This window comes from Anopheles merus, chromosome 3L (genome assembly GCF_017562075.2).
Source record: "Anopheles merus strain MAF chromosome 3L, AmerM5.1, whole genome shotgun sequence".
NCBI classification, from domain to species: Eukaryota; Metazoa; Arthropoda; class Insecta; order Diptera; family Culicidae; genus Anopheles; species Anopheles merus.
In genome coordinates, this window is record NC_054085.1 from 21799952 (window position 1) to 21815927 (window position 15976).

The 15976-nt window shown below is 46.0% G+C and overlaps 1 protein-coding gene across 2 annotated transcripts in view; it reads right to left on the reverse strand.

The window, feature by feature from the left end:
- The window catches only part of LOC121600680, a 219156-nt gene that overhangs the window by 173678 nt on the left and 29502 nt on the right, over window positions 1-15976 (reverse strand). For both annotated transcript variants that reach the window (XM_041929516.1, XM_041929518.1), the window contains exons 3-4: window positions 11926-14620; window positions 9027-10246 (exon numbers count right to left, since the gene is read on the reverse strand). In XM_041929516.1, the coding sequence (XP_041785450.1) occupies window positions 9027-10246; window positions 11926-14303 (3598 nt within the window). In that variant the 5' untranslated portion in view covers window positions 14304-14620. The remainder of the gene's footprint in view (window positions 1-9026; window positions 10247-11925; window positions 14621-15976) is intronic.

A 15976-nucleotide genomic window follows, 5' to 3' on the forward strand; every position in this document is an offset into this window, starting at 1 on the left:
CTCATCCATCACGCAAAAGGGTCGAATATCGCATCCAAAGTGAGAAGACCAAAAAAAAAAAACAATAAAACCCCACAGAGCAGAGCATTTGTTTGAGCGAGTGCAAAACTTTCTGCACGCCATGGCGGGACGCCACCGAAAACGTCATTGTTTACATTTCCATCTTCTTCACAAATCCCGAGACACCACAAATGCTCAATTTTTTTTTTTTTATTCCCGGAAGCATCCCCAAGTCAGATGTTTCGACGGGCTTTTATGGTAACCCTTGTGCCATGTTGCGAATGTTGCGGTTTGTACAAACAGCATCAGCAAAAGAAGAAGAAAAATACTGGAAACAAGACACTTCAACTATTCGCGGGCGTGCGGAAAGAGTAGTTTGAAGTGTTCCCTCAGAAAACTGTACGAAACAATAAAGGATTCTATCCGGCGTCGTATCCGGGCTATGATGGGTACGCTGCGCCCGAGGGATCAGCCCCGAGAAACCGCTTCACTGATCAATTTACTTTCCCGTTAGTAGTAAGTTTTGATTTATCAACTTCCCGAGCGCCACGGAACGTCGTGACCGGGGAACTGATCCGTACCTTCCGTGCTTTACCGAAGGGGTGGTAGAAAAAAGAGCAAACACACAATCCAACCAGCTCGCTTTTTTGTGTATTTTTAGCCCGGGGTATTTGCAACTTTCGTGCTTGCCACTGCATGCAACCCCGAACCGAAGTCAAACAAACACATCTACTTTTTGGTCCTCACTCTCACTCGGTCTTAACCTTGCGCAGCACCCGTTGGGCATGCTGGCAATCTGAGGTCAGCGCTTAATGTCTGGTGGAAGAAAAAAAACAACCAAACACAATATACCCCATTTCCAAGGAGGTTTTGGCGTATGTCGTGCACAACCCACAGCACTGGGGTTCAACTTTTCTCACCTTCTCAGCTCGTTTTATTGGACAACAACTGATTTAGTTTGGTTTAGCTAAACCACTGCGTGTGTGTGTGTTTATCCACCGTACCGGTATGTGTACTGGAATTCAATCAAATTCATCACACTGGAGCAAAATTGGTTGGAACAAGGACGCTATTGGAAAAGTCCGAAATTAGGAAAACTTTTTAATTGAAAACAGTTTTCCCCGAAGGGTGGCCGGTAAAGTTTGGTAAAACGAAAACTGGAAAAAGATTGCGCTATGCTGCAAGGCACACTAAAAGCACACAACAGTATCAACAGTATCCCTTTTTTCCGATAACTGGTCAGTTACGAGCTTGCTACACATGCTACTCAAGTGGCAATGCCTGGATGGGATTAGGTAATGTTATTCTCGGTATGCATCACAGTGCTGCTAAATTGTTTGCATGAATTCCGAAAAATAGAAGGCGAAATATAAGCTTTTTTAGAGATGTTGTTGCAGTCACGGGATCAATACCAGGGGAGGTTTAATTAAGTTGATACTAGGAACGATTGTGCACATTAGGTTAAGCGATATAGCTATTCAATGTTTAGCTACTCAAGCTACTAGACATGGGCAAAATGATTCTTTGCGACGATTCGAGCGAGCTGGCTCTTTTGCTTACTGCGAATCACGAGCGAGCGGTGATTCGTCCGCTCGCGCTAGTCATATATTAGCAATTGGACAGGATATATAGGTAATATCTTTCGTGAGGTATTGCTTAATGAATGCAGATTGTTCTCGAATAATAGAGTATATAGTTAATGGTGAGAAAAAATCAATACACAAAATACACATATTTTACATCTTCGATGGGAGCACAACAACCACTAATGAGTTTTCATCTTATTAATTGTGCTCCTCATTTTTTTCATCCGTGGCATTTGTTCATAAACGAAATAATGAGCTTTTTAGACAATGGCTATAATCAGGCAGGAAGAAAAAACAAAATGTCACTCTGTGAACGAATGTTACAAAAATCATTATAATAGTGAGTATTTAAGCAATAAGGCAAAGCCGTCCTCCTGTATAAAAAAAAAAACATAGCGTGAGGCAATTAAAACCCTTTTTTTATTACAAAACAACTTATATTATTTATCGTAATAACTGGTTTCCTACAGCGAACGCAGCGAAACAATTCAGGTTAGGTGATAATTATTATAACTACTATAAATCCATTTTGTGTACGTCGAAATATACCTTGCTTTTTTAAATCAGCTGTTTATCAGCGGCTCTACAACCTAGCACGCTATCGCACTGTCTATCAAAATATGTAGCGAGAAGATCAGGGTAACTCGCGAGCGGCCTGGATGCTTAAAATCCATGCATAAAAAACAGTCAAGCTCGCGAGCGCACTGCCTATCCAAAATCCATGCATAAAAAACAGCCTAGCTCGTGAGCGCCCTGCCCATCCAAAATACGTAGCGAGAAGATCAGGGTAGCTCATGAGCGACCTGTTGGTCCAAAATCCATTCATAAAAAACAGCCTAGCTCGCGAGCGCCAACATGCATAGTGAGAGGATTAAGCTAGCTCGCGAGCGCGCTGCCTGGACAAAATACGTAGTGAGAAGAAAAGGGCGCTCGCGAGCTACCTTGTTCTTCTCAGTATGTATTTTGGATGGGCAGCGCGCTCGCGAGCTAGGCTGTTTTTTTATGCATGGATTTTGGATAGGCAGTGCGCTCGCGAGCTACCCTGATCTTCTCGCTACGTATTTGGATGGGCAGGGCGCTCGCGAGCTAGGCTGTTTTTTCTGCATGGATTTTGGATAGGCAGTGCGCTCGCGAGCTAGGCTGTTTTTTTATGCATGGATTTTGGATAGGCAGTGCGCTCGCGAGCTACCCTGATCTTCTCGCTACGTATTTTGGATAAGCAGTGCGCTTGCAAGCCAGGCTGTTTTTCTCTGTGTGTTTTGCACATACGATGCGCTCAAGCTCTACGAAGTTTTATACGAGTGTTGTGAATAGGCAGTGTGGGTCGACGACAGGTGCTTGTGATGTTTTTTTTTTATGTTAATTTGAGTTTTAGTTTTACTTAACTACAATAAGAATATTTACTGTTTTTACATGCAGCTATTTCCATAAGTCCGACAGTATTATAAATTTTTATTTATTTTTGTCTCAGGGCAACTAGTTTCAAACGAGTTTTTTTATATTTTTTTATGCGAGCGGGCGAATCATATTTTTCTGGAATGAAGAGCGGCGAGCGGCCGCTCACTAATGGGAGCGAGCGAACCTTATGATTCACGCTCTTCTTGCCCATGTCTACAAGCTACCCAAGGGTGCATCTGTGTAGATATTAGGGATTTACAGCTAGGATGTCTTCAGATATTGAAAAGGGCATGTCTTCAGCTATTAGTGCAGTAACTCAATCTGGAGTTATACTAAGATATAGTATCTTACATTCATTTTTGAAGAGGGCAACAGGAATAGTTTTTACCAACGGTAACCTTTTTTATACCATATGAATTTTCAGTACATAACTGATGTACTCGCAGATCACGTGAAGAATGTTTATAAAATAGCTTCAAAATTTCAAAAATCTTTTCCCCTAAACAGCACTCTGCATTTCTTTCAATACATGAAATTCTAAAACTCAAACCAGCTGGAAATAGAAATGTGAGGTTTTAGATCCCCGGTACCATCCCATACAAATTGCTGTCAAGTTATCGTGCAGGATGAGACATCAGCATTACCTTAGCAATAACTTTTACTTCTCATGTCCAGGACAATGGTGCGGTGCTAGTATACGAATACAAGATGTATGCAATGACCGGTCAATGTAAGCCTTAGAAGGTCTTCTCGGATGTTCAAAAGGCAAATAATGGGATGCCGAACTTGATTGTTACAGTTTGTATGTTCCGAGAACTTAAGATTAGTTTGGCTGCATTTTTGGATAAGAAATAGTGACCAAAATTAAAACAACACATTACAGCTCAAACAATAAACTCATCTGCTAGAACCCTTACAAATTCTTTAAATGTGTGATAACACAGTTGTTAACAAAAAAGATGTTTTTCGATCAGTATCCAACATTTTTCGAAAAATAAAAGAAATAATTAACTTGAAATATTGGTCAGATGTTTTTAATGTTGTTTTCTTCTCTTTGTCGAGAGCTTTCAAAGAAAGTATAGTTTGATTTGGAGTTCATTATGAAAAATATGACTCAATTATGCTCAAAACTCACTTTGATACTTTTAACGTTTGCTACTCGAACTGTTGACAAATCCAATAGATGACCGTAATAGCAAAACTCAAAATCTCTATAATTCAAAATACCTTCTACTTCCCCGTGAGTTCCCGTCTATCGATCAAGAAACAGTACTACAACACAACATAAGATTATTTCTTCTACATTCTGGTACACCTGTGATTACTTCGCGAGAAGTATTTTTAACGAGTTTCCTCCTTCCAAAACAGTAAAAACAAAGAATAAACAAAATCCCTCCTATTAATCATTCAACACAAAACTATTACTATTTGTTAAAACAAAACAACAAACTACTTGTCGTCAATTGGTGAGCACAGCTCCGTACATCTTCCACAGAAGATACCCCAAGTTCAAGCCTTTTCTTTTGCAGCTTTTGCACAGCAACTACTACAGAGCATGCAGAGCGCGCGGGCACTGTGCGCGTATATACGTAAATACGATGTGCAGGGAAATTGAAAAATATAAATCTCTTTATGTTTATTTTTCATAACGAGATGCTGATTAAACTAGCAACCGCTGGGACCGGGCCCCGCCACGCGCTAGGAAACAATGAAAGGGATAAAATACGGTATTGGAGTGAGGAAGGAATAAGAAGCAGGAGGACACTATTCGCCTGCGCCAAGACCACCGCAACAACACTGTCGGCAGAAACCGGCCGCACAAAAGGATCGTCTTTAGCGCAAAAGGCAAATCATGCTCCAAAAAGGACGACCGGGGCGGGAAGCTTTTGGAAGGTAAGGGGGCGCGCCATTTGGAAGTACCACAAATGGCACGTTTTGTAGCCGCACAGCGCACCATTGTTGCACCGTGCTTCTGGATGAAAGATTTTATGATTTAATATCTGCCAGAGGAGAAGCTTCTCCTTTGTCAAGCGTCGGCGTTTCTTTTGCTGCAAAGTAGAAATGGCGAGTGAGAGCGCGCGCGCACGGCAGGAAATGAATGAAAATGGCAAAGCATCATTTGATGGTGCTGGAATTCATTCTTTTCCTCGTGTCACGATAAAACGATATCGTTTCGTGTAAGTATACATTCTTTCGTCCGGAGTTGCGAAACGACTTCCTATTTAACTCTTCAATTCCTTCCCTTTCGTGTTGTGATCTTATTCTGCATTCCCATTGAATGGGTTTCCGTCTGGCAAAGGTCAACACACACACACACACAAGTGCACTACATTCCTGGCATTACCCGGGCGGTGCATGCAGCGTCGCCCGTAGGAATGCGTCAGTGGGGAATATCTGCTCCCCTGAGCGCCTGAGGGAGAAATGTCAATTTCACTTTCATGCCCACACATTGCCAACTGAAGCGTGGGTAGTGTTAGTGATCGTGATTGTTTTTAGTTGTTTTTTTTGCTCATATCATTATGGCTTTTCTTCACAAGGTACATAACAACCTTAACACGAAGCACCAACCACCAATGTCGATCAGGACACATCGACGGATTGATTAGTTAATTCGACTCGTCCGTTGCTTTCTCCACGGGCACGGTGGACTTCTAGCTAAACTCAGCTGACACTGAAAATGCCAACCGAACTGGGAAACCAGAAAAGGGAAACCGATCTTATCCCATGCCTCCCATTGAAGGTTGCTACTAATTTTCGCCACAATCAAACACCAAAACCCCAAGCCCTGCAAGCTCCGCACAGCCTAACAGATAGAACATGACGCTACTTTTCGAGCGTGTTGTGCGCGGTGGAAGGTTCCTACCAATCTTCCTGCCCGGCTGTCCATCCCTTCCCGTAGAGGCTCTAAATTTGTTCGACGTTATCGACAGCTTGGCGTGGTACGAGATTGACAGGCGACGACACTAACACGAATCGGAGTGCACGAACACAGAGAGAGAGAGGGTGAGAGGCTGCCCCGCACAAGACCGCACCCAGGCGACAAGACGTCCTAAAACCGAGGCGAGGAATTGCAGTCGAGTTGACAAACAACCGTGCGTCTCCTTGCCGTCTTCCTATCAAACCCCCTCTTTCGTTCAGCGGCAGGCTCCAGTTGGGATGGAAAAATGCTGGAAAACAAATTAAACTACCACCAATCATTTCGTGCCACTCAAGCCCCGGCTGCCATTGACCTTTTTGGTGAAGTTGGAGAAACAAATTTAGCGCGCCGCTCTTTGCTTCACAGGATGGACATTTTTTGCTGGAACAGGATTGAAAATAAAGCACCTTGGCAGCTTTTTTACGCTGAAGTGAAAAATTTCCATTCAAAATAGGTGATAAATTAGGCGGTGAAGTGTGGTTTAGTCCGCAACGTAGATTAATTCCAATGCGGAACTTCCATAACCTTTATTGCTATGTTAGCGATAAGAGTCAAAAAGAGCAGAGCTGGAGAGCTTTTTTCAATAATTAGGTCAGACTCGAATAAATAAAGTGGTTTACATTGTACACAGAAATTTGTTTCATATCCTGGTCACGGCACCGAGGCATAAGATATGTAACGACAAAAATGAGTGAAAATATTGTTTGGCTTGTTATCAAATACGAAGAATTAATGAAATCATGACCATCAGAAAATAATAATTGCAATATTGAGATATTATCTCTAATTTTATATTAAAATCAAATTGTTGGATTAGGATCAAAATAAACTGTCAAACTTTTGAAACTACAAAATACAAATTTATAGCTTTAATAGGGCCAACATTGGTATATCCGTTTCATATCCTGGTCACGGCACCAATATTAAGATATTCTCTCCAAATCTATATTACAGTCAATTTATTTGATTTTCGATTAGGATACTCTCGCATTCAAGGTATTGTTAAAGCATTAAATAATTTGTGTAAGGTTTTGAACATTAACCATTACTGCTATCGAAAGTCCCCAGATCGCCAAAATGATTAAAATAATACATATAAAGCAAAAACAAAAACTGAAACAAAATAATTACTTTCTAGCCCACCAACATCCCTTCTGCAAAATCTAAAATCTCCTTTTGAAAGACTTTTAAAAAGTTTGCAAACGTGAACATTTAATTAAATAATTAACTTAAGAAATACGTCACAAAACAAAGATCATCACACGTCTTAGAAAAGCTGACATCACCAACGGCTAGCAAAATCTCCTTCACAGAAGCACTGCTTACAGTAAGCTAAACTGACGTACGAAATCCGGCAACACACGGGGCTTCCTCGGGGCTGAAGCGAACAAAAATCCCATTCCCAACACAACCCGACAACAACAAGAACGACAGATGTCGACCCTTCCGTTTGGCAAAAGAGAGGCGAAAGAAAGCAGCGTTCCTTTCCTTTTTGCTTTCCACAGATTAATTCCCAATATTTGTACATCACCCAAGACAAATCCGACGGAGCAGCAGTGACCTCTTCCTGCTTTACGCTTCCAGCTAGTTTTAGTGTCACACAAGAGTGTGCACTAATTGTCCCACATTTGGAAAACAGGAGATACTGACTGAAGGAAGAAGGATTTTCTGTTACAAATCCGACATCATTCAACACCACCCAGTCTGCACCAACCGTAGGATGCGCTCTCGAACTGCACAATCACACTGACGTTGACTTAAGTAATGGATGAAGTCAATGCACTGGTGCCTTTCTTGTGCGACACTTTTCAGCCACACCTTCGCAAAGATCTTGCCCTTTTTTCTGCTAGCTCATAAGCTTGCTACGAGGATGTGAGGTATTTCTAGTAAAATGGCAAAAATAAATTTCCCCACCATTTGAAGCTGTACCTACAAGCATCCCCTGTGAACAAAGAAACGATAGACCACCATTTTAAACACCTTCCCGCGTCTAGTGGGTTATTGCACACTTCGCAGCCGTACCACGAGGAAGCACTCCAACCGTGAGCAACCGAAACCGCCACCACACGAAGGCTGCTGTAGCTAGGAGCAAAGGAAAAGCGTCTTTCCATCAGGCGCCTGAACCATTTTTCAAAACCGGGCGCCCGCGCGCGCTCCACAACAGCTCATATTTATCAAATGTCAAAAACTTTAATTGCTCGTTTCTTTCCCGACGCTCGTAGTCTCCGTACGAGCACGGGCGACGAATGTGTGGCACACGATTTGACATTTTGCATCCGAGCGCTCGCCCAGCCCTCGGAGCTGGGCTACAAAACCCGTTCAAAAAAACGACGTAAAACCCTCTTTGCCACATGGAGCAGGAGGCACACGCGCCTGCCACAGATGTAGGACGACATGCTGATTTTGCGTGATCTTGCCCACTAAATCTGGACGACCATCTCTACCTCTCGGCTCCCTCCGCTGTGTATCGTGTGACATTCCCACCAAAGCCCGCAGAAAGCTTTCGTTGCGGTTGTGTTTTCTCCACCGGAGAAAATATCATTTCCCATTTAAGCCGCCTTCACCCGCACGATGCTGATGGTGTATGGCTGTTTATCAGGCGACTCTATTTCCAAGTCGCTGCCGACCGCGATAATGAAGTCATTTGTTTGCGGTGTGCATCTTTGGACCCGCGAGGAGTGCGCTAGAAGCTCCAATATTCCGCGTTTTTGAAGGTATTGAGTTTTCCAACGTTATCACAGCTGCAATCGACCTTCCCGATTTTGTGACCTTGTAAGGACGCTAACCTCACCCATTCTCCTTCCCCTTGTCGAATGCGTCATATGCACTCAATCTAAACAACCGTTCAGACACGCAAAAGGGGCCGGGTGACATTACAGTAACACCTCGTTTAAATTAATTGCCCAAGTGCGAGCGGGGCGCGCGCTCGTAACAACCGCGTTATCTTATCGCAACCCACCGTCAGCAGCGGGGCAGCAGCGCAGTGTAAAGAAAGCTTGCAAACAAATTCACCAACCGGACACAACACAAACTGGAAGGTGGGTGCTACATCATTCGTTTCCTGTAAAGTTCCTCACACCCAAACCCAAAAAATCCCCGTTTTTATATGCTGCAAACTCACTTACCTTGTTCTGTTGGATGTATTTCGGTTCCTGGTTCCTGCTTCGGCTCCTTTTCAACCTCAACCACGACCGCATCACCACGTTGCTCCTCTTCCTCTGCGGCAGGCGCAGCAGGTGCAGCAACACTTTCCACTACGACATCACCGTCCCCATCATCACTGGGTGGGTCCACCATCGTCTTCACTTCAGCACTCACATCACCATTTTCCAACGGGTCCGGCAGCACCTTCACATCACCTTCCTCAACCTCCATCTCCTCCTCACTCACAGCGCGCTCAATGCCAACAATGATTCGCTCATGAATCTGTTGTATCTGCTCCGAACTGTCCTCGACGTCGAGCGGTTCGACTTGCGCTTTGACCAGCTCCTCAAAGTCACTCTCAACGGTATCGCCTACGACGATGTCTACGTCACCACAGAACGCGTCAATATTGCTGCTGCTCGTGTCCGCGTCCACTGCCTCCAGCTCCCCGCTGGCGGTCGTTTCGTTTGCGCTCTTCGCTGGCACACTTCCTGCATCACTGCTGGGTTCGTCCACAGTATCCATCTGCATCTGCTCTATCTCACCGGCTGTTCCAGCCGATGGTTGCTGCTCCATCGGTCCGTCGATCGCTTCCGGAACTTGGTGCGTCGTCTCTACACCACCGTTAACGTGCGGTGTGACACTACCGTCCACGCAGGTGCTGGTCGGCTCAATCTCGCCCCCACTCACTGGGATCAGCACGGGATCAGCGGCCACCTTCTTATCAGCGACTGTGTTGTTGTTTACCTTTTCATCCGACTCTGTGCGCTGTTCGCCCTCGTCCGGCTGGACCGTTCTGGATTCCACTTGTTGCAGCTTCTTCATGCCGTTGTCCGATCGCCACTCGATCGTGCCGCTGTCCACCTCGAGCGAATCATCCGAATCGACTGCATCTTGATCCTCTTCCTCCTCTTCTTCTCCTTCATCCATCAGCGATACCTGATCACCGTTCACGGAGTCTTCCGGCTCTCCAGCTGCTGCCATCTGATTCCGGTCGTTGCCGATATTTTCGCCGGCACTCATCATCGCCTCGATACGATGCCCTGTGATGACTATTTTCGTCGACGGTACGCTCGAATGTGGCAGCATCGGCGGCGGCGGTTCGTCATCGATCGGCGGCGGCTTCTTCCTCTCCCGCTGCTGGTTGTTGTTCGTGTCGTTGATAACCGTTTCCTCCGCCGTGTTGATAATAACTATCGGGCTGCAAAACAGGGAAAAACAGAAACGAAAGACCGAAATGTTTATCAGTATCCGATATTTTTGGCGATACAGAACAAACACAAGCTGGCAATGCCAGCAGCATCAGCCAGCTGGGGTTGTTTTTATTGCACGAGCAAAGATAGTGTTGGTACGATAAAACTAATTCCAGGTATTGATCACGATGATGCGCCTGCAGGGTAGGCAATATGTGGTGCACAGCACAAGAGCCGCGCGGATTGCCCTGATGAAACGAAGGTATGCAATCTGTTCTACACCGTAGCTTTTGGACTGTTCGACATAGCACAGAAAAGCTCACGAAAGCTTTCAAAGCGCCACATTTTGTGTGTTGCAAAACTGGGGCCACACTGTGTATTGCGCTATGGACGTATTTACCCGTGCTGGCTAAATCGAACTTGATTTCTTATTTCTTCAATGTTTGCAATCCGATTGACTTGAAAATTGGAATATGTGAAAAAACTATAGTCATCTTCCTATCAAAATTGTCTTTAAAATTTTCAAATGAGATAAAATTGGATTTTAGAATTAACAATTGCGATAGTCCTATTCCAGGCAACCACGCTACCCTGGGTACCCAGCAGCTTTGCAGGCTTAGAACTTTTGAATGCGTTATCAAATTTTGATGCAATATTCTAATAAAAATTTAATCCACTTAGTAGTTCTAATAATTGTGCATAGATTGGTTCAACTCGATTTTTATGTTATAGCTTTTCATATTTGACAGCTTTTTTATTTTTTTTTAAATAAATGACAAAACATGAAACCATTTTTTCTTTACTTTACAACATTTTAAATCAAACCAGCCTTTATGGAAATAAGAATTTAGAAACCTTATTAGAGTACTAATAGGAACTGTACATTGCAAGTCCATAGTGAAAACTTCAAATTTGTTCTAAAAGTTACTAAAAAGAAAAAAGCGACGCTTATGTGAGTCATGGAAAAGTGTCAAATAAACACAAGGCAAACAAATCGAAACTTTAGGAAAAATTGCCAATGCGACTCGAATGTTATAACAAAAAATGTCAAAAATGCTGATTTTCTATTATGATCCGAAAAAATAAACAAATCAGGAACAAGATTGTAAAATACCGATTTTGTTTCCGTTAGTGTAGAGTAGTTTTGTTTGACACTTTCCAGTTTGATCCACATAATCACATAATCAGGGACAAATCTAAAGATAGGTTTCATTCGAATAAAATCCGTTACAGCTCACCTAATCCCCAAATGGAAGCTCCTTTATCTTTAAAGCTACCCTTAAAAGACCTGTGAAAATCATTTGGTTAGACTTATATCAGGCAGTTTTAATTACATTAAGGACCATTTTTCTGGGAAAATTTTATAAAGCAATGAAAAAAAGGTTTTTACAATTTCTAATTTTATAATTTTTTTAATTTCTAAAAATATCCATTCAACTTTGCAAAGTGCTATAAAACAAAACCGATGACGAGTTGAACCGATCTATGGACATTTCTAGAAACTAAATTAGTTGAATTACTTTTCACGAGAATATTGCTTCGATTTTGGGTTACGCACACAAAAGTTATAAGCCTCCAATGTCGCTGGTTAGCCCCGGGAAGCCACCCCAGTTGCCTGAACCAAAATATGATCTATTTTCGGTTGCACGTGACGCGACTAAAATAATATTAAATTATTAAAACCTACCCATTGTGCTGATGCTCGAGGGAGGAGAACTCCTCCTCCACCTCCCCAATCGGGGGCAGCAGGTTGGACGTCCACGGGAAGTTAAAGTACGCCTCGGACGGCCCACCGGACACAATCTCCGGCGGACCAAGCTTCTCCCCATCCTCATCACTGTAGCCGTCGCCGCTCAGGAACTGTTCCGGCGTGGTTGCCTCGCGCGACAACGAGCTGCTCGTCCGATCGTCCTCATCCTCCGACCGGCCGTACCGGCGCTCCTCCTCCTCCTCGTCGCTCGAGCTGCTCTCGATGTACGTGTGGTCCTCGCTCGACAAAATCTTGATGCACTTCCGCACGACCGCCTCCGACGGTGGCAGCTCGAACCGACCACCACCACTGCCGCCACTAACCAGCTCATCACCCTCCACCAACGCTTGGGACAGCTGCTCGCCACCGCCGTCGAACCGTACGGGCGATGCTGGCGGCGCTGCAATCGCTTCCATCTCTTCCTCGAGCGCTTTCAGCGGCACCGACACTTTCGGATGGAAATCGATCAACCGCGGCAGATCTGTTGCTGCCGGTGGCTGCTTCGCCACCGCTTCGACCGGTGGCGGCGCTTTCTCCTCGGCTGGCGCTTCCTCACCCCGCTCGGTCAGAGCGCACTCGTGTATCACTTCCGTTGCCTCCTGCAGCCAGCTCTGGACCGTGTTGAACTCGGACCCAAGCGGTGCGTTTACAGCGGGTGAAGGCTCCACCGACGCTTGCTGCTGCTGCTGTGCACCGCCCGAACCATTCTGAGCGGGTTTCGCCGGCTTCAGGCGTGGTGGTGGCACGACGATCGGAATCGGGACAGGTATCGGTGCCCGCTTCTTCGGTTCCACTACCGCACCCTGTCTTGGTAGTGGACGTGGCGGCACTGCTGCAACGGTTTGTGCTTTTAGCTCGACATTTTCATACACCCCACTGCTCGGCTCGGTCGTTGCTGGTGGGCTAGCCGGTTCACTGCCGCTCTGCTGCCTCGGACGACCTGCCACGGCGCCCCGGTTCAGTACCATATTCTCGTACGGCTGCACCGTCTGTATCGTAACGTTCTCGTACGGCCCGTACGGTACGGTGACGTTCTCGTAGTTGCGATTTTCGTCCACCTTCATGATGGTGACATTTTCGTACTCGCCGCCGGCAGCCGCGGGGACGGCGGGCTTCTCTGCCAGCACTTCCAGCTGGACCACGTTCGAGCCATTCGCTGCCGGCGGTGGCTTGAAGGTAAACAGGTTGGTCGTTTCGAACTTGCTGCTCTCTAGGTTGAACTCTTGCTCGAGCAGCGTGAAAGGCTTGAGCGCTTTGGCCAGCTCCGCACTCTGCCCGATGCCGGCCGGGCCACCGTGCGACGGGATCGTGTAGTCCTCGGACGACAGGCTCGAGCAGATCGAGAACTTGTCCACCACGGTCGAGATGGTGCTGGCCGTATCGTCCGACTCCGAGATGAGGTCGCTGATGTCGTCGGCCGCGAAGAGATTGCTGTAGCTCTCCGCGTCTGGCGGCGGTGGTTCCGACGAGGCTGGGCCACTGTTTGGCTGCATTGTTCCAAAGCCCTGTTTGCTTGGTGGACCTGCCGATGCGTCAGCCGCACTGGAAGCGTTCTGCTGCTCCACCGTCGCCTGTTTGCGCTTGTTTAGCTTTCGCGGTGGAACCGGTGGCGGAGGCGGTGGTGCACCTTTACGCTCTGGAATCTCACCACCACCGCCGCCGGCTCCTCCACCAACACCGCCATTCTCGCTCGAGCTAACACCACCGCCCAACGCTCCCATCGCGTCCCCACCGTAAAAGTTCTGTACCTTGCCCTCGCCGTTCCGCACCAGCAGCTTGATGGCAACGTTGCTGTCCTTCAGACACTTCACACACTCGATGCGCGTCATCCGACAAACGCTAACGCCGTCTATCTCCAGTATCTCGTCGCCCTCGCGCAGATGGCCCCAGCTCGCCTGTACCCGGGACGCGGGACTGTTTTCCGCGCACGACTGTATGAACAGCCGCTGTATCTTCTCGTTGCTTTTCGTGCCGCCCTGAAACTTTAGCCCGAAGCCGAGCCGCTCGCCCGGCAACCGGTACACCAGCACCACTTCCGGTGCGCTCTGCTGCCGGCCATGCTGCCCGTGGTTGATTGACAGCACCGTCACAAACTGTGAATCGTCCAGCGGCTCGTCCTGCTGCTGCTGTGCCATCGGTTGCTGCTCCGTGCAGCCGTTCGCCACCGTCGTCAGTCCGTTCAGGTTGCTCAGCTCGACGGCCCGGTCGGCGCTGGTGCCGCTGCTGGCGACAATCACGACCGGATCGATCGGTGGCGGCACGATCGGCGACAGCAGCTGATCGTCCACCGACACGACGGTTACGTACTTTTCCATCCTTCACTCTCGATTTTACTGCTGCTGGCCCCTCCGTTACGCTTCACCTGCCAACCGGGGCAATGAAGGCTTTACAAGACCGAATAAATAGCGATTGTGTGATCCTCGGCTACGCACGAACGCGATACACGCGGCACGGGACAGACAGTGGCGCTTCGGAAGTTCAACCCGTTACTCGCAGCAGCAACACTACTCCGGTAGTGCAAAAGAACTGCTGCATTCGTCTGGTAAGCATAATCCGTGGTGGATTGCTAGCTGGCAGCCTTCCAACCGTTCGCTCCAATTCACTGCCGTTGCGTGTTCTTCTGGAGGATGATCTGAGGATTAGAGAAGAGAATTGAAAGGAATTACTTAAAGTGATGATTGACTGGGTTTGGGTTTAATACGGTAGTTGTGCTTCAGTTGTTATTCTTATCCTAGGTAAGCTATTGTAATGAACTTTGAAGAACATCTGTATTTTATTCAGAAATTAACAGTGTTCCACTAACAAGATCCTAGAGACTAAAGATCCTAGAGGCTAACTCCCAAAACTACTTCAGTGGTTTTCAATTACGAGTATGTTCACCACCAAGTTGTACCAAGGATGTATTTAATGGAGATCATCTGTTGAAAATCATCTTTATTGTAGAATGAGTTTCACTCGTCTAGACAGGAGTGATCATATAAGAGAAGACGCATTAGTTCCTACAAGGCAAAATCCTTTTTTCTCATAGTTTGCTTGCTTTTCTGGATTTGAAAGATTTGATCTATGCATTTGAAAAACTTGTGATAACCTCGTTCAAGATATACACATAACTTCAAGATATACTGATATCCAATCCAATATCTGGTAAGTATGGTTTCTAGGTATTCAGATACATCCCGACCTAAGAGTAAGAATTCAACTCCATTATTTTATCCCAGGAATTCGGACATCTAACAGAATTCCTTCTAACTCGTCTTATCTAAGTTGTTTTACACATCATACATTATTCGTTACTGAACTTTTTGTCAAGGAACTTAACAGGAACTTCAACAAGAACCAATCAAAATTATTGACATTGAAAGTAATTTTGAAGACATTCAGCGACTCCAGTAACTTTATAACGCCTCAAAAATGACACTGAACATCCCAACCTACAATCGTACTTTGACCTTCACACCGGGCGAAAGTAAACCAAATCAACCCAGTTACACACCGAGGCACACCAACGAAAGTGAAATTTCCCCCAACGAAGATTTCGACCCAAGCTTGCAAATGATCTTCCCCCATATACTCATCACCCGTGTGGGGTAGTGGGTGATTGGGTTTATCATAATTATTGACTTCCATTTTCAACGGCTTCCTTCCACCATGATCGACATATCGATTCTAGCGCAAATAGCCATGGACGATATCTCTCGGTGGAAATGCTGAGAAGGAGAAGAGTATCAGATGTCCCTCTTTCCCATCCTCTTCTGTTGGTCTGCTCCTCCCACCACCCACCATTGCGCGGATCGCAATTTAGCAGCAACTCGCTCGAACAATTCAACCTATTACCACTCATAAAGCCAGCTATCTGAGGCATCTTCCTTGGGACCGCGTGCCCGTCACTCCACTCCTATTGCGGTGGTTTCTTCTCTCTATTGCGCGGCCGTGTGCTGTTGGCGGGGTTGGCTACTAGGTACTAGATAGGCCCCCGCGCAGCTAGCAA